Here is a 17,500-nt window from a genome sequence, read left to right as displayed (position 1 = left end):
AACTCATGTAAACTTAAAGCCTTTTGAAATAGTGGAGAGAGGCGTTTAAGAATAAGAGCTTTAATTTAACACCTCTTCTGCGTTGCCTAATTCTTACTTCCCCGCGCCTGTCCCTCCCCGTTGGTTTGGCAGTGGTGGAGGTGATGGAGCCTAAGGTGCGTCCTGCAGTGGGGTACGTCATCTACATCTCGTGGGCCTTGGCAATGATGGTGTACGGAGGGTTTGGCTTCTTAATAAGAGATTGGAGACTTCTGCAAACCGTGGTCACCCTGCCTGGCTTTCTCATCATTCCTGGCTTGTGGTACGTCATCTGGGTGTAGCAGTAGTTGTTGTTGTTGTTGTTTTAGTTGTTGTAGTAGTAGTAGTAGTAGTAGTAGTAGTGGTGGTGGTAATAATAGTAGTAGTAGTAATAGTGGTAGTAGTAGTAGTAGCAGCAGAAGTAATAATAGTAATAGCAGTAGAAGAAGTAGCAGTAGTAGTAACAGCAGCAGCAGTAGTAGTAGAAGTAGTAGCAGTATTATTATCATTATTATTATTATTATTAGTAGTAGTAGTAGTAGTAGTAGTAGTAGTAGCAGTAGTAGCAGTAATAATAGTAGTGGCAGTAGTGGCAGTCCCGGCGTTCCGCAGGTTGATAGACGAGTCCCCGCGGTGGTTGATCGTGAACGGGCGGTGGCGAGAAGCCCTGCAGGTGCTGACCAAGGTGTCCCGCTGGCACGGCGTGGACCTTCCCCCAGAGGCTGAGATGAAGGCGCTGGTGGAGGAGCAGGTGAGAGAGAGAGAGAGAGAGAGAGAGAGAGAGAGAGAGAGAGAGAGAGAGAGAGAGAGAGAAAGGGGGAGATTGACAAAAACTTTCTTTAACAGCCTGAGGTGGACAAGATAGAGACCCAGCCCTTCTCTCTGCAGCGCCTCCTGTCGGCCATCAAAGACGAGATTGTCATTCTGTTCAGGTGAGAATCCCATCACGCTACGTCAATGTCAGGTAGGAATGCTCAAACACCTTTAACCCCTTCACTACTGAGGCGCATTTTTACCTTGGGAGTTTTGGGTGTGATTAGACCATTTTATTGACATCAGGAAGGGTCTATGCAGGTCAGATCAATGAATGGCCTGAGTCTTCACTGTTTTAATCCTCCACGTAAGTTTTTGAAGCTATGTAAAATCACCAAATATTAATCAAAGTGAATATGGAGACTTTTGATTTTCGGGCATTTTAAGACAGTTTAGCGTGTTTTTAGGGTATTTTAAGACACTTTGACATGTTTTAGGCATTTTAAGCGTGTTTTTAGGGTATTTTAAGACACTGATATGTTTTAGGGCATTTTAAGACAGTTTAGCGCGTTTTTAGGGCATTTTTAAGACACTGACAAAATTTTAGTGCATTTCAAGACAGTTTAGCGCGTTTTGAGGGCATTTCTAAGACACTGACATGTTTTTAGGCCATTTTAAGACAGTTTAGCGTGTTTTCAATGCATTTTAAGACACTGACATGTTTTTAGGGTATTTTAAGACAGTTTGGTATGTTTATAGGCCATTTTAAGACATCCATCCACCTCCACCTTTCAGATATTATTCCATCTTGCAGCCACCCTGTCACTTTACACCCCATCCTTCCACCTCCACCTACAGCCACCCCTTCACTTTACACCCCATCTTTCCACCTCCACCTTCCACCCATCCTTCCACCTCCACCTTATAACCACTCCTCTCCATCTTTCAGGACCCCGCGGCTAAGAATGATCACCGTCTGCGTGTTCCTGGGCTACACTATGGCTTCAATGGTGTACTTCGGTCTGTCTCTGAGCGGCGGCACCATCAGTGACAACCCCTACGTGTTTATGACCCTGTCCGGCCTGATGGAAGTGCCCGCTTATACCTTCACTATACCTGTCGTTCAGCGCTTCGGCAGGAAATATACTCTCGCCACGTGCTTCCTTCTCAGCGCCCTTGTTCTCTTCGCTCTTGCTGTTATTCCTGCTGGTGGGTGTGCTGGTGGTGGTGGTGGTGGTGGTAGTGGTGGTAGTGGTAGAAGTAGTAGCTTATTCCATTTGTATTTCTAACTCTTCACTTCTCAATCCTTTAAATTCTGCACTACATCATATTTCCATCATTTTCATCATTCATTTCTATCAACACCACTTCACCACATTTTTTTTTCTATTTCCTAATTTCTTTTCTTTTTTCTCACCATTCTGCGCCTCCTTCAGGGTACAGCGTGGCGGGGGTGGCGCTGGCGATGATGGGCAAGGTGTGCATCACGGCGGGCTTCCAAACTATCATCTTCTTCTCCAGTGAGCTCTTCCCGACGGAGGTGCGCAGCCGAGGAGTCAGCGCTGCCTTCATGATGTCCAGAATAGGCAGCATGGTGTCCCCCTTCATCACAGACCTGGTGGTGAGTGGGCTTGTCTTGCCCCTTGGTTTGTGGTAAATGTTGTCTTTAACCCCTTCAGTACTGAGACACATTTTTACCTTGAGTTTTGTGTACGATTAGACCATTTTATTGACATTAGGAAGGGTCTAAGGAGGTCAGAAGATTAACCCCTTCTCGGCGGAGGATCTATATATACGCTTCAAAAACGAGATTTTTTTGTCGGATCGTCTATATAGAGGCGTTTGTTTTTAATTTACTGCACTGAGTTGTAGCATGGTCAATATGTGGACTATTCCTCACAAGTAACAAAATTCATAAAATAAATCATTATTTGGCATCGCAAATACCCAAACACTGGTCACCATGGCCTGTCAAGGCCGGTCACCACCTGTGATGTTGATGGTGGATGTGCTGCACACATAAGCTAATACTGGAAATTTTTTTTTATTTTTCTACTCTCTTTTATTATTAGCCTATCATGTCAAGGAGAAGGAACTGTACCACACGCCAGCAACGTTGCCTAATGAATAGGTACAAAACAAGTACGTGTGTGAAAAACAAGAAGAGAAATGGAAGTAAATTACATCCAGGTCACAAGTCCTGGATGTAAGTCACTCCAAACCTTCATACAGATGTATTGACACGCATTATCACCAATCAAACACAAACAACTCTTACATAGAGATTAAATTGTTTGTTCAGTTTTGCGGCAGAGTCTATATATACGTAGATGTCACTTGTTCAATCTTTATATAGATTCAAATGTTTGTTCAGTTTTGTGGCAGAGTCTATATAAAGATGTCAATCAGTACCCAACTGCTGGGAAACTAGATATTGACGTATGGATGAAAGTCGGTAGAGTCTATATACTGTCTTTTATTTGGTAGTACATCTGCCCTACCGCCAGGAAGGGGTTAATGGTCCAGAGTCTTTACTATGTCAGCCCCCACATGAGTTTCTGAAGCTGTACCAAATCACCAAATAGTCACCAGAATGAATATGGAAACACGTCAAGCTACTGAAGGGATTAAGAAGTGTTTTGGTCTGTTTTAGTCTGTTTAATTGTATTTATATCGTGTCTATTACTACCACTACTATTACTCTTACTACTGCTACTACTGCTACTGATACTACTACTACTACTGCTACTGCTACTGATACTACTACTACTACTACTGCTACTGCTATCACTTCTACTGTTGCGATCACTACCTCTGATCTCGTTATTATTGTTTGCATTATTGTTTGCATTACTGTTGTCGATACTGTTGCTATCACTACTGTTGTTGATATTGATGTTGATATTAATGTTATCAAATGGTCATTGTGGTTGTATTGTGTCTCCAGGGGTCTGTGTATCGGTGGGCGCCCTTCGTAGTGTTCGGAGCGGGCGCACTGCTGTCAGGGGCGGTCACTTTCTTGCTGCCAGAGACAAAAGGACAAAAACTGCCTGACACGGTGGCGCAGCTGGAGGAGAAGAGCTGCCAGCAGGATAAACTGAGGTGAGAGAGAGAGAGAGAGAGAGAGAGAGAGAGAGAGTGAGTGTGTGTGTGTGTGTGTGTACGTGCGTGATACTTTTCTCTCTCTCCGTGTGTTAATAGTATATATTATTCTCCGCCATAATTTTCAATCCGTCGACTATTTCTATCTCATCTTTCTCTCCTCCTCCTCTTCTTCCTCCTCCTCCTCCTCCTCCTCCTCCTCTTCTTCCTCCTTCTCCTCCTCCTCCTCCTCCTCCTCCTCCTAATTTCAATGTCACCACCATTTATCGATCATTGACCTATTCATCCACCTACTCATTATAAACAAATGGACTCACTATTCATCTATTTACTCAGTCACGCTTATATCCCCATTATTTCTCCCTCTGACATCGCGTTTTCTCTCTGTCCATCCGTACTCACTGCCCGTTTTCTTTCTCTCTCCCAGCGTTACTCAAGTTTCCTGAAGACATTGGCAAGTCACTCTTCTCGTCGTCCATGCAGGCTCTGTGTGGAGAAGACTGGTTTGGGGGAGGCAGGTGTGTGTGTGTGTGTGTGTGTGTGTGTGTGTGTGTGTGTGTGTGTGTGTGTGTGTGTGTGTATATGTGTTGGAAGTCAAATTTATTATCTCTTGATTCTTTTTTTCTCTTTTTCTTGTCATTTGTTGGTACTGTTGTTGTTGTTGTTGTTGTTGTTGTTGTTGTTGTATTTGCTGTTTCTGTTTGTGTTTCTCTGCTTTCTTTCTTTCTTCTTTTTCTTTTTTTTTTTTTCTTCTTCCTCTTCTTTTTTCTTCTGCTTCTGGTTCTTCTTTCTCTTTTTCTTCTTCTTCTTCTTCTTCTTCTTCTTTTTCTTCTTCTTCTTCTCCTTCTTCTTCTTCTTTTCCTTCTTCTTCTTCTGCCTCTTTCTTTTCTTTTTCTTTTTCTTCCTCTTCTTCTTATTATTATATTAGTATTCTTCTTATTATTCTTATTCTTCTAATACTCCTTCTTCTTCTTCTTCTTCTTCTTCTTCTGCTTCTGCTACTGCTGCTGCCTTCCCTCCCCTTCCACGTGCTCCTGTACTGTACATAGTAGATTTTAAAGTGTACATCTTTCAGCTACAATTTTATAAGAGATGTGAGAACTTGTTTGTAAGAAAAAAAAATAGATTAAATATAAACCTTTTTTTTTTTATTTCATTTACACCATTTTCTTGTTTTCCTTTACACAGCAAACCTTTTTATTGAATTTTCTTGTTTCATTCTTTCACTGGTGGACAAAATTTTAACCGTTGAATAGCTACAACCTTTCTGACAATTGTTCGTGAATTTGTTGGTTCTCTCTCTCTCTCTCTCTCTCTCTCTCTCTCTCTCTCTCTCTCTCTCTCTCTCTCTCTCTCTCTCTCTCTCTCTCTCTCGTGTCTTTTATGAGTGAGAGAGGGAGAGAGTAGTGTCTTGCCTTAATTTCCTCCACCTGTCTCTTTTTCTTTTTTTTCCTCATTGATTCTCAGCCTCGTATTCTCAAACACTTCTCTGCTTCATCTCCCACTCTTTCAAAGGCTTTATCTAAATTAACACGAATATTTTTTAAGGTGGTTTTTTGTGGTTTTAGAGAAAGAGTGACAAAATTTCTACTTTATTAACTGGGGAAGCACTCTTGAAATCTCCGCTAGTCATCTTTGTGGCCTTAGAAAATAGTCGTAGGGAAAGAACAGAGAGTTTTTTAAGATGTTTTTATGGTTTTAGAGAAAGAGTGACAAGATTTTTACTTTATTAACTTGAAATCTCCACTAGTCATCTCTGTGGCCTTGGAAAATAGTCGTGCAAAGCGTTTCTAAATACGTATCTTATCCTTTATAGTTGTAACGCACTCTCCATCTCTCCATCTCTCTTTCTCTTCCTATCAATATTTCTCTCCCAACTTGTTTTTTGTAGATTTTTTTAATCGGTTCCTCGTTTTCTAATTATATTGCCAAATCTCCTCGTATCTTATTTCTTTAGGGCTATCTTAACACCTTCCACCTTTACTCTCGTTTAATTACTCCCAATTAGAATACTCGCACACTTGCCTTTAATATATAAAACCTCCCTCTTACTACATCTTAGCTTAGAGGTAAATGAGAAAACAAAATCAAGTAGGGAGTTCCAGAGTTTACCAGAGAAAGAGATGTGTGTGTGTGTGTGTGTGTGTGTGTGTGTGTGTGTGTGTGTGTGTATAGATCTCTCTGCATATATTTACTTTTAACATGAACAAATATCAGTTGATCAGCGGTGCGATGGGGCGGGGAGGGGAGGGCGGGGGGCTGTGACAATGACAAGAGTGGTTACCCGAAAGAGTGAATAAGGGAACAAGCTGTGAAATTCACTCCTTCCATCCTTCACTACTTCATAACTTCACTAATGGACCTCAGACTTATCCACACTGCACGCTGCCTTGTTGCTTCTGGGCTGTGGTTAATGTGTTAGTGTGTTTGTTGCATTCTGTAGCGTATTGGAGTGTTTAGCAGTGTTGTATGTATATTTGGAAACCTTAAAGACACGCAGGGATTTATAAACACTTGTGATGGATGACGATCGTTCGCCACCGCTCAGCCGCTCACTGTTCAGAAGGACTTCCAAATAGTGAGATCTGTGCTATGCTGTGCTGTGCTGTGTTGTGTTGTGCTGTATTGTGTGTGTGTGTGTGTGTGTGTGTGTGTGTGTGTGTGTGTGTGTGTGTGTGTGTGTGTTCGATAGGTTTGATTTTGTGTTTTATAGTGAGTTCGTGTCCTTTCCTTACCAGTTGTTCAGGAGACATTACATTTCAGTACACTTGGCCCTCAATTTAATGGATCCCTATTTAATGGATTTCGGATTTATCGGACCACGTAATCTCGACGGACAAATACCCAGCGAGGAACATTCTATCAGCCACTGGGTAGATTTGTCCGTTGTGACTTTTTTTTAAAACGTCAAAATTGTTAGGGTATGAATTGTATATAATTAGTTTTTTCCTTGTTTGTACACACAGCCGTGAGAAGCGAGGCTGATCTTAGCGAGAACATCTTTTCATTTCTATATGCAAGCATTTCTTATGCTAAGTCAGTATACATTCCCACAGGCTCAGTGTGAGAACCTCTGGTTGCTGGATTATATATATGTAATCATAACAGCATAGACATACATTTAGTACTATCAAATATTTTATTTCTTTCATTTATAATTCAGTAATACTTTAACTATTGTAACCAATACATTTGTAACTGTTTTTTAATATATGAGTCAGTCACCGGTGTCAGTGAGGTTTTTCTGACGAAAGATTGACAAGACGAGCTGCGTTACTTGGAGTCTGACGAACACACGAGTTTGCCCCTTTTGCTCCCCCGGGCGCTTGCCAGGGAGCTGTGGACTGTGTGTGTGTGTGTATGTGTGTGTACGAGACTATCAGAGTGTAGTGTAAATAACTGTATTGTTAATATAAGGAAAACCCAAGCTGTGTTTTCGTTAACTCCCCTGAGAAGACAGTGTGAGAGAGTTCCTGAACAAACGCCACTGATACTCTTGTGCCCTCTTCGTGGTAACATAACATTGACCACAACACTGGTAGCTTGCGGTGCCACGAATAAGTAAACCAGTGAATAACAGACTTAGTGCAGTGAAGGCGTGAGTGTGTAGCGGCTGTTATATCCCATAACGCGATCTCTCGACACACTAGCAACTCAGTTCAGCGGCTGACCTATCGGTTAAGTCAACAGATGCTACCAAAACAATCTCTCCCACTACCGCCTAGCTCTGCTCAGTTGGGGAGGGGGGTGACTCAGACTTTCGCTCCTGACATGAATTTCTGAAGTGATGTGTAGTTTTCTTCCGAGGGGTTGACCCGGGAAATATTACACGTTATAAATTCAGGAAAACACTCCCAGTGTTCTGAGCGAGCTACAAACAACTGGGTGACCTGAATGGTACTCGTATTACAGCATCGATTACCCCTCCTCATCGCATCTCATCACTCAGCTGGACATCCAGAGTGGTATAAGACTTCTACTGTCATCACTTCTCAATCATCGCTACAGAGAAGTATAATACTACAACACAACTAAAAGCACTCACTGTGTCGCACAGACTTTTCAGATATTTCCGTATCACGGCTACGGAATTGATCACATATAATTCAGTCGTGGAACACTTCTCAGATTTCTGCATAATTTCAGAACTTGAAGCAGGGTCTACAGAATGTTACGTTCACCGGTTAAACTGGTAAGATTGGCATCGGAGAGCCGGTGAACAATAACAATAAAAAAAACACTGCAGGTTCAACTGGTGAGGAAATGTAAAGGGGTCACTTTAAAAGCTACTTTAATAACCCATAATGAAATTGACACATATATAACAAGAAACATGAAACACAGATATATAACATGAAACACAGGAAAATGACATACACATATACATATAACACAGTAATAAATACAACAATAAAGAACCCAACTTAATACCTAACGATAATCCTAATCCTATATAGAGGCAATGTGGAAAACACGGACGAGGGAAGTGATACTTATGCGGTGTCGCAGTGGTGAAATGCTGGGTGATGGTTGATCCCACGGCAGAACCAAGAGGCGTTGTGTTCACTGGTTGAGGCTTGGATCTCAACTCCCAATCCAGAAAACCAAGAGCTGGCTCAACACTTTCGGTTGAGTCGAAAGGGCCGCGTGAATCCAACTTCGGGACAGTAGCGGGCTTCATGAAACGGTGACGTGGAAGGTTCACGAGACGGTGGCGTGGAACGTGGGGGAGGCGGAGAGGTGGCGAACGAGGTAACAAGCGGAGGAGGTGATGGTAGTAATGCATGTTACGGGCGGGCCGTAACATTTCCTCCCCCCTAAGACCTCCGTAATGGGCTCATGAAGGAGGTGAGACGGGAGATCTTGATAAGGCGTCGGCGATGATGTTGTCCACCCCCTTGATATGATGGACTTCCAGGTTGAAAGGTTGAGTTAACAAGGCCCACCTAAGAATGCGTTGGTTTCGGTTCCTCATGGCGTACAGGAAGGCCAGAGGATTGTGGTCCGTGAAGACCTTGGTGATGTGCGGACCAGGATGAAGATAGCACTCAAAACGTTGGAGCGCCAGCACGAGTGCCAGAGCCTCCTTTTCGATGGTGGAGTAGTTGAGTTGATGGTGTTTCAGTTTTGCAGAGTGGTAAGCGATGGGATGGAGGATGCCGCTTGTGGGGTCCGGTTGTAGTAGGACAGCACCCACTCCAACTCCACTCGCGTCAACTTGTAAATGGAAGGGTCGGGAGTGATCCGGCGTCCAGACCACTGGTTCCGAGGAGAGAAACGCCTTGAGGTGTTTGAAGGCTTGGTCACAGGCCGGGGTCCAGTGGAAGGGGACGGAAGTGCTGAGAAGGTCCGTCAAGGGGGCGGCCAGGGTGGAGAAGTTTTTACAGAAGCGTCTGTAAACCCAGCCATCCCCAAGAACCTCATGAGAGCTTTCCTGGTGGTAGGAACAGGAAGCCAAGGATGGCCTCAACGTTAGCTCTCTTGGGGTGAACCTTGCCGTTCCCCACCACATGTCCCAGGTAGACCACCGTAGACCTCCCGAAGGTGGACTTGGCCAGGTTGATGGTAAGCCCGGCTTCCTGCAACCGACCCATCAGCCTCCGAAGACGGGTCAGATGTGTTGCCCAGTCGTCTGCAGTCACCACCAGGTCGTCCAGATACGCGGATGTTCCCTCCAAGTCTTGAGTTATGTAATTTATAGCCCTCTGGAAGGTGGCAGGAGCATTAGACAATCCAAAGGGCATCACTGTGTATTGGTATAGTCCGAAGGAGTGATGAAGGCGGATATTATTTGGGCCTCGTCCGAGAGGGGAATCTGGTAGTAACCTTTAAGCAAGTCTATAGTGGTTACAAATTTGGCTACTCCTATACTATCTATAAGGTCCTCTATCAAGGGCAATGGGTAGGAGTCTGGCACCGTCACTTTATTTAATTTCCGGTAGTCGGTGCAAAATCGACTACTACCATCTGGCTTAGATGTTAACAGGCAGGGAGAAGCCCAAGGAGATATACTAGGTTCTGCAAGGTGATGACAGAGCAGATAGTCTACCTCTTTTTCATCAAGTCTCTTTTAATGGGTGAAATGCGATAGGCTGGTTGTCTTATAGGCTTGATGTCGGTAGATGTTAATCTTATGTCATGTTGGATAGTATTACAAACTCCTGGAAGGTCACCTGTGATTTCAGAAAAGTCTAGCAATAACTTTTTAAGATCAGACTGTTGTGAAGGTGTTAAGGAAACAAACACCTCATCCAGGTTGGACATGATTTGGCTGTTTGAGGGCGTCCTTTAGGTGACGAGAAGAGGAATTCGATGTCGGACTCTTCCTCGGGGGGCACAGGACCAGACTCCTTTCCTATCAGACATACAGGTACAGCGCGAGACAAGTCGTCCTCTGGTTCTCTGGAGTGGTAAGGTTTCATTAGATTAATATGAACAAGTTGGGAATCCTTACGACGGTCAGGAGTGTGGACCACATAATTTAATGGACTTAGTTTTTGAGCCACAACATAAGGTCCCATGAACTTACTGTGAAGAGCATTGCCTGGAGTGGGGAGAAAAAGTAAAACCTTGTCTCCTGGTTTGAAACTTCTCATGACAGATTTGGGAAGAGAATTCTGTTGCATTTTAGTTTGAGAAAGTTTGATTTAGCAAAAGATCTGACTTCACTGATTTTATTCTTAAGGTTACTGATGTAGTCAGACACACTGGGGCTTGAAGGAGTATTTTGAGTAAACCATTGATCCTTTAATATTTTGAGAGGCCCCCTGATCTGTCTACCATAGAGTAATTCAAAAGGGGAGTAACCTAAAGAATCTTGAGGAGATTCTCTTAAAGCGAAGAGAAGGAAAGAAATACTTTCATCCCAGTCTCCTTGATGCTCCAAGCAATACTTCTTCAGCATGGATTTTAATGTTTGGTGAAACCGCTCCAGACAGCCTTGAGATTGGGGGTGGTAAGCCGAGGAGGTAACATGGTCGATGTTTAGCTCATTCACTATCTGTTGGAAAAAATGGCTAGTGAAATTGCTACCCTTGTCAGACTGAATTTGTTTTGGAATTCCTACCGAGGTGAAAAAATGTATCAGATGTTTTACAATGGTCTTTGATGTGATGTTCTTAAGAGGGAATGCTTCAGGGTACCTGGTAGTGGGATCCATGAGGGTTAACAAATACTGATTCCCTCGTTTGGTTTTGGGTAAGGGCCCTACGCAGTCTAGTATGATCTTTTCGAAGGGCTCCGTCTGAACTGGAATAGGCGTCAGAGGAGCTGGCACAAGGCGTTCGTTAGGCTTACCCACAACTTGACATATGTGACATGTTTTTACATAGTGTGACACATCCTTTTTCATTCCTGGCCAAAAAAAATGCTGAAGAGCCTTCTTGTAGGTTTTTTGGATGCCTAGATGACCTGACAATCCATCATGAGCTAGTTCTATAATGGCTGGTCTTACAGACAAGGGATGACAACTTGATGTGTTTCTGACCAGGTGTCTAGTTGTTTCAGTTCAGGAGGTCTGTAAGCACGCATCAGGACTCCTTCCTGATAATAAAAACAAGGCAATTTAGACATATCCTTTGTCTCACTGGCAACATGCCTGATCTTAGCCAAAGTGAGATCCTGTTCCTGAGCATTAATCAAATTCTCCTTTGAAATGATGTCATTATACAAGTTGTCAGTAGAGGCAATCATTGGTGGAGGAGGTGATGAAAGGACTTGGACTGAGACCTGGTGACTGCACACACTGGGAAGAAGTGAGGGGATGTTTCGTCCAGGGTCTTAGTGGGACTTTCTGTTAAGGGAGAATCAAGAACAATTAAGTTTGGAACAGCCAAGTTACCCGCAAGATCATTACCCAGTACAAGATGTACCCCCGGTACTGGCAGTTCACCAGGTTTAATGGCTACCTCAACCTCTCCTGAAATGAACGGGCACTGTAAGCTAATATTAGCCAAAGGATAGGAGAGCTGTGATTCGAGACCTGTAAGGATCACCTTCTCCCAGTGAAAACCTGTTTGATGTTAGGGATGACATCTTCCCTTAAGATGGATTGGGCAGCACCTGTATCACGCAGAACCTTGATATTTATTGCCTTGTCTTTACCATCAGTCAAGGACACTTTACCTTGATACATGTATGAGTCATAAAGTTCTAGAGGAGAGTTGAGAGGGTTAGCTAGGGCCACTGGTTTCTTGTTCTCAAATGTGTTAGGTCTAGGGACACAAAAGAAAATTGACGTTGAGAACCCTTGCAATTTGGGTGTCTACATTTCTGGATCGTGTGACCTGGCTTCTTACAGTATGTACACCAGGGGGGAATTATATGCATTTGGCGAGAATCCGGTTGGCTTACCACCCGCGCTCCCAAAACCTTCCCCAAAGGAGGACCTAACATTAGACAGTGAACCACGACCTCTACTACCCAGGGATCCCATCAACAAAGCAAACGCATCAGCCACTTTAGCGGCAGACATAAGCTCACTCTCTCCCCCGTTCTTCCACATGCCTCAGAATATTAAATGGTAACTTGTTCTTCCATTCTTCCAGGACCATTAGATTGAGCAACTCCGAAAAGGTGGTAATGTTAAGGGCGACTAACCATTTCTTAAATTGTCTTAGTTTCTCACTAGCGAATTCAACATAGGTGTGAGACTCTGGTTTCACATACTTTCGGAACTGTTGTCGGTATCCATCAGAAGTGATAGAGTAGGCGTCTAGAATGTTACCTTTGATCTCTTCATATTCTACCTCATCACTAAGGCCGTTGTATACCCTATAAGCTTTTCCTACTAGCTTAGGGACAAGGAGAGACACCCACTGATCCTTGGGCCATTTATTCCTATGAGCAATGCTCTCAAAAGCGCGAAATGACCCGTCAACATCAGATTCATCAAAAGGGGGAACTAGCGGAGCAGCTGTAGCAGGATTAAAGCTTGCTAACTGTTTCTTTATATCTATTTCTTCCCCTCTAAACTTAGCGTCATTTCGTAGGGCTAACTCCTGAATTTCTAACTCTTTCTCCTGCCTTCTAAGTTGTAACTGAAATTCTCTCTCTTTATCTTTATCTTCTTTTTCTGCCTGTAGTTGCATTTGTTTTTCCTGTAGTTGCATTTGTCTTTCCCGTAATTCTCTCTCTTTATCTTCTCTTTCTGCCTGTAGTTGCATTTCTTTCGCTTCTTTTTCTGCCTGTAGTTGCATTTGTTTTTCATGCATCCGGTATTCTAGTTTAAGCTTCTCAAGTTCCCATTGACTTATCCTACTCTTATCCTGTTCTTCCTGGGGACTGTGTATTATAGTCCTCGTAGAGGCTGACATGGGAGTTAACTCTTCTATGGCATTTCCTAGCAACTGACCTTCTTGCACTAGATGTTCAACAACTACATTCTTAATGACCTCTTTAGTCATCTGAGACGTGATGGGAACATCAAAATGTTTAGCGATGGCTTTCCATTGGTCCTTCTTTATATTAGCATATTTAAGTTGTTCCAGAGAAGGGTCGGCACAAAAATCTTCAACGTTAAACTGAGCGGAAGCCATATTAAATCGATGTTAAACCACAACAAAAAAATGATAAGCAAATTACTTAAGTGAGGAACTTGGCAGAGTGATAATAAAGGCAACCTTGAAATTACCTAGATTATACTTAAGTAAACACTTATGAGTACAATCACTAATGAGGGGTAAACTAGAGAGTTACGGCATTAAGAGGGATCCGGATTACTCTAGTTACGAGACTTGAGAGTGAGGAGCGAATTGTACTGAGACTTGTTATTGATAAGGAGGCGGATTAGTCTGAGAGACTAGTTAAAATGGCCGATTCTAACTAGCGAGAAAAATGATCCGCGAAGTGAGGGCATTGAGGGTTCGCATGAACATATGATGATCCCAACACTTGGATAACACTTATTACACACCTGCCTATGTGCAAAAACTAGAGATAAGTGCTATCGGTGAACACGCCTTTCTACCTGGTTTCCTGCTCTACCACTGCTATGCGATACCAATGAAAGTCACGAAGCACGTTTAACCCAAAAGGAGCCACTTGAACGCACAAAGGTAAATTTAAACCACACGCAGAGTAAGTCACAGAAAAAAACACATCAGAGTCACAACACCACAGAAACACAAGCAATCACAGAAAAAAGTCACTGGAAAAATGGAACACTGAACATGGGTTATAATGGTCCTGTCACGGTCGCCAATTGTTACGTTCACCGGTTAAACTGGTAAGATTGGCATCGGAGAGCCGGTGAACAATAACAATAAAAAAAACACTGCAGGTTCAACTGGTGAGGAAATGTAAAAGGGGGGTCACTTTAAAAGCTACTTTAATAACCCATAATGAAATTGACACATATATAACAAGAAACATGAAACACAGATATATAACATGAAACACAGGAAAATGACATACACATATACATATAACACAGTAATAAATACAACAATAAAGAACCCAACTTAATACCTAACAATAATCCTAATCCTATATAGAGGCAATGTGGAAAACACGGACGAGGGGAAGTGATACTTATGCGGTGTCGCAGTGGTGAAATGCTGGGTGATGGTTGATCCCACGGCAGAACCAAGAGGCGTTGTGTTCACTGGTTGAGGCTTGGATCTCAACTCCCAATCCAGAAAACCAAGAGCTGGCTCAACACTTTCGGTTGAGTCGAAAGGGCCGCGTGAATCCAACTTCGGGACAGTAGCCGGGCTTCATGAAACGGTGACGTGGAAGGTTCACGAGACGGTGGCGTGGAAGGGGAGGCGGAGAGGTGGCGAACGAGGTAACAAGCGGAGGAGGTGATGGTAGTAATGCATGTTACGGGCGGGCCGTAACAGTGGCCAGATGAGCACTTCCTCGTCACCAACACCCTACTTTTGCCTTGTCCATGGTTATGGGCGTCACTCATCAGATCGTTGCCGACAGATTGCACAGATGCGGACGGAAACAGATGCGCGACGTGTTGCTGGCCGTCAGCCGGCGGGGGAAGCCGCGCGCCCCTCGACAAAAAAACGATCAATCTGCGTTCACAGGCACGAAAGAATTAGCCACATACGATAGTATTGTCGCTGCCTGTGCTCAGTTCACTATCATGACTCTACCTACTAAAATAGGGTCGTGCGGACTCTCCTTGGCCGTGGACACTGGCGCCACTGTGAATGTCCTCTCGGAGGACTCGTTTAGAGCTATCAAACGAATCTTTCGCGGTGGGCGGTGGCCGGTACGCCAGAGTGATTTAAACCTACGTGGGGTGACTGGCTCAGCTTTGAGTATTTCAGGAATGGTTACTTTACCCATACGCATAAAAAGAGGCCTACCCATTCATCACTTGAAATTCTAAGTCACCTCTAACTTCCATCTTCCAGCTGACTGACTTCTGGGATTGTCAGATATGAAGCTCCTTGATATGCAAGTCCTTCCAAACCATAATTCAGTCACGCATCAGGAAGCTTTAGCTGTCATCTGGGCTCTTACTCATTTCCGAGATCTAATACTTGGGTACCCAATCACAGTTTTCACAGATCACGTCGCTGTCACAAATCTTTTCAAGGGACGTAATCTCAGTGGCAGGCTTGCGTGCACGCTGGTATCTTACATTGCAAGAATACTCTCTCAGTTCAAGTACTTTCCAGGCCGTGCGAATGTCGTAGTTGACGCTCTATCACGGAATGTCCTAGTGACTGCAGTCTCTCAAGCATCCCCAGTACATAATTTTTCTCTCCAGGAACTCGGCGTGGAACAGCGTAAGCATGAGACATGGGGGAAAGTAATCTATGCTCTGGAATCTGGTGATCTTTCCACTTTGCCCCCTTACATGTACCCTTCTCACAATTCTTTTTATCACCATCTAATGTCTTATGTAGGCGAGGCCCAAAAGAAGATGGAGGCAAAGATCTTTTGGTTATTCCAGGAGTTTTTGTTCCAGTCATTCTACAACTTATGGACGATCACCCTACAGCTGGACATCCAACCCGTGGTACAGTGGAACCATGCGTGCTTTGGGATCAGAGGGGTCTCCAAGCGCACGGGTTCGAATCCTGTCCACAGTCTGAGTGCAGGTTGGGCTTCCTCACTCAGGGCAACGGTTTCCTAGCGGGTGGGCTTTGAGATAGGAGGTACCCTAAAAAGTATCCCCTTTAGCCCATAAATTCCCGTGGAAAGCCCACATGGTATAAATAAAAAGAGAAAAAAAAACCTGGCTGCCGTCCGTCGTGGATATTATTGGCCTCGTATGAGAATAGATATTGTCGATCATGTGTCGCGCTAAGCATAAGGGCGTTACGTCTGGTCCTGCGCCTATGCTTAAAAATAAATGCAAACATATAACATCCAATGAAATTAAATTAGAAAAAATATTAAGTACATCAAAATTACTAAGGATAAAAATATTCTGAGCTTGAAGGAAGGCAGGCAGGGAGGCAGGGAGGCTGACTTAAGCGTAACATTGTACAAACACTGCTAAGTCACCATGATAACCCGGGGCACATCTCAGTCAGCCCTCGTTTCTCAGGAAATACACACACACACACACACACACACACACACACACCCATTACATCGAGGGCCGAATGTAGCAATCATGTGTGTGTGTGTGTGTGTGTGTGTGTGTGTATCTGTCTGTCTATCTGTATCTAAAAGCAATAAACCAACATTTTAAAGCATCTTAACCACATTGACCTTCCTTTACCTTCCTTGCAGTACCACCACCACCACCACCACCAGCTGGGCAGCATGTTGAGCCGCATGGACAATCTGCTTAACCATCTGGGGAACGGCAGGTGGTCTGTTCTGCACGTGATCACTATGAGCTTTAGTAAGTGTGTGTTTTGTGGTGTTCTGTGGTGTTATGTGGTGTTCTGGAGTGTTCTGTGGTGTTCTGTGGTGTTCTGTGGTGTTTTGTGACGTCCTGTGGTGTTCTGTGGTGTTCTGTGGTGTTCTGTGGTGCTATGGAGTGTCCTGTGGTGTTCTGTGGTGTTCTGTGGTGTTCTGTAGTGTTGTGTGGTGTTTTGTGGTGTCCTGTGGTGTTCTGTGGTGTTCTGTGGTGTTCTGTGGTGTTTTGTGGTGTCTAGTGGTGTTCTGTGGTATTCTATGGTGTTTTGTGGTGTCCTGTGGTGTTCTGTGGTGTTCTGGAGTGTTCTGTGGTGTTTTGTCGTGTTCTGTAGTGTCTAGTGTTGTTTTGTAGTGTTCTGTGGTGTTCTGTAGTGTTGTGTGGTGTTTTGTGGTGTTCTGTGGTGTCTAGTGTTGTTTTGTGGTGTTCTGTGGTGTCTAGTGTTGTTTTGTGGTGTTCTGTGGTGTCTAGTGTTTTTTGTGGTGTTCTGTGGTGTCTAGTGTTGTTTTGTGGTGTTCTGTGGTGTCTAGTGTTTTTTGTGGTGTTCTGTGGTGTTCTGTGGTGTCTAGTGTTGTTTTGTAGTGTTCTGTGGTGTTCTGTAGTGTTGTGTGGTGTTTTGTGGTGTTCTGTGATGTCCTGTGGTGTCTAGTGGTGTTCTGTGGTGTTTTGTGGTGTCCTGTGGTGTCCTGTGGTGTTCTGTGGTGTTCTGGAGTGTTGTGTGGTGTTTTGTGGTGTCCTGTGGTGTTCTGTGGTGTTTTGTCGTGTCCTGTGGTGTCTAGTGTTGTTTTGTGGTGT

General features: G+C 43.8%; 2 protein-coding genes across 2 annotated transcripts in view; both read left to right on the top strand.

Annotated features, from left to right (window-relative positions):
- The window catches only part of LOC123510117 (organic cation transporter protein-like), a 6,161-nt gene extending 1,561 nt beyond the window's left edge, over window positions 1-4,600 (top strand). Inside the window, exons 3-9 of the mRNA XM_045264934.1 lie at window positions 133-301; window positions 631-769; window positions 865-950; window positions 1,721-1,980; window positions 2,208-2,392; window positions 3,719-3,873; window positions 4,301-4,600. Coding sequence (XP_045120869.1) covers window positions 144-301; window positions 631-769; window positions 865-950; window positions 1,721-1,980; window positions 2,208-2,392; window positions 3,719-3,873; window positions 4,301-4,319 — 1,002 coding nt within the window. The 5' untranslated portion in view covers window positions 133-143 and the 3' untranslated portion in view covers window positions 4,320-4,600. The remainder of the gene's footprint in view (window positions 1-132; window positions 302-630; window positions 770-864; window positions 951-1,720; window positions 1,981-2,207; window positions 2,393-3,718; window positions 3,874-4,300) is intronic.
- An 11,973-nt stretch (window positions 4,601-16,573) lies between these two features.
- The window catches only part of LOC123510287 (organic cation transporter protein-like), a 20,862-nt gene continuing 19,935 nt past the window's right edge, over window positions 16,574-17,500 (top strand). The window contains exon 1 of the transcript XR_006676453.1: window positions 16,574-16,690. The gene's annotated coding sequence lies outside the window, so the exon portion shown is untranslated. The remainder of the gene's footprint in view (window positions 16,691-17,500) is intronic.

Source organism: Portunus trituberculatus, chromosome 28 (genome assembly GCF_017591435.1).
Source record: "Portunus trituberculatus isolate SZX2019 chromosome 28, ASM1759143v1, whole genome shotgun sequence".
NCBI classification, from domain to species: Eukaryota; Metazoa; Arthropoda; class Malacostraca; order Decapoda; family Portunidae; genus Portunus; species Portunus trituberculatus.
Note: the sequence above shows the minus strand (reverse complement) of the source record. Positions and strands in the feature narration are given on the sequence as shown.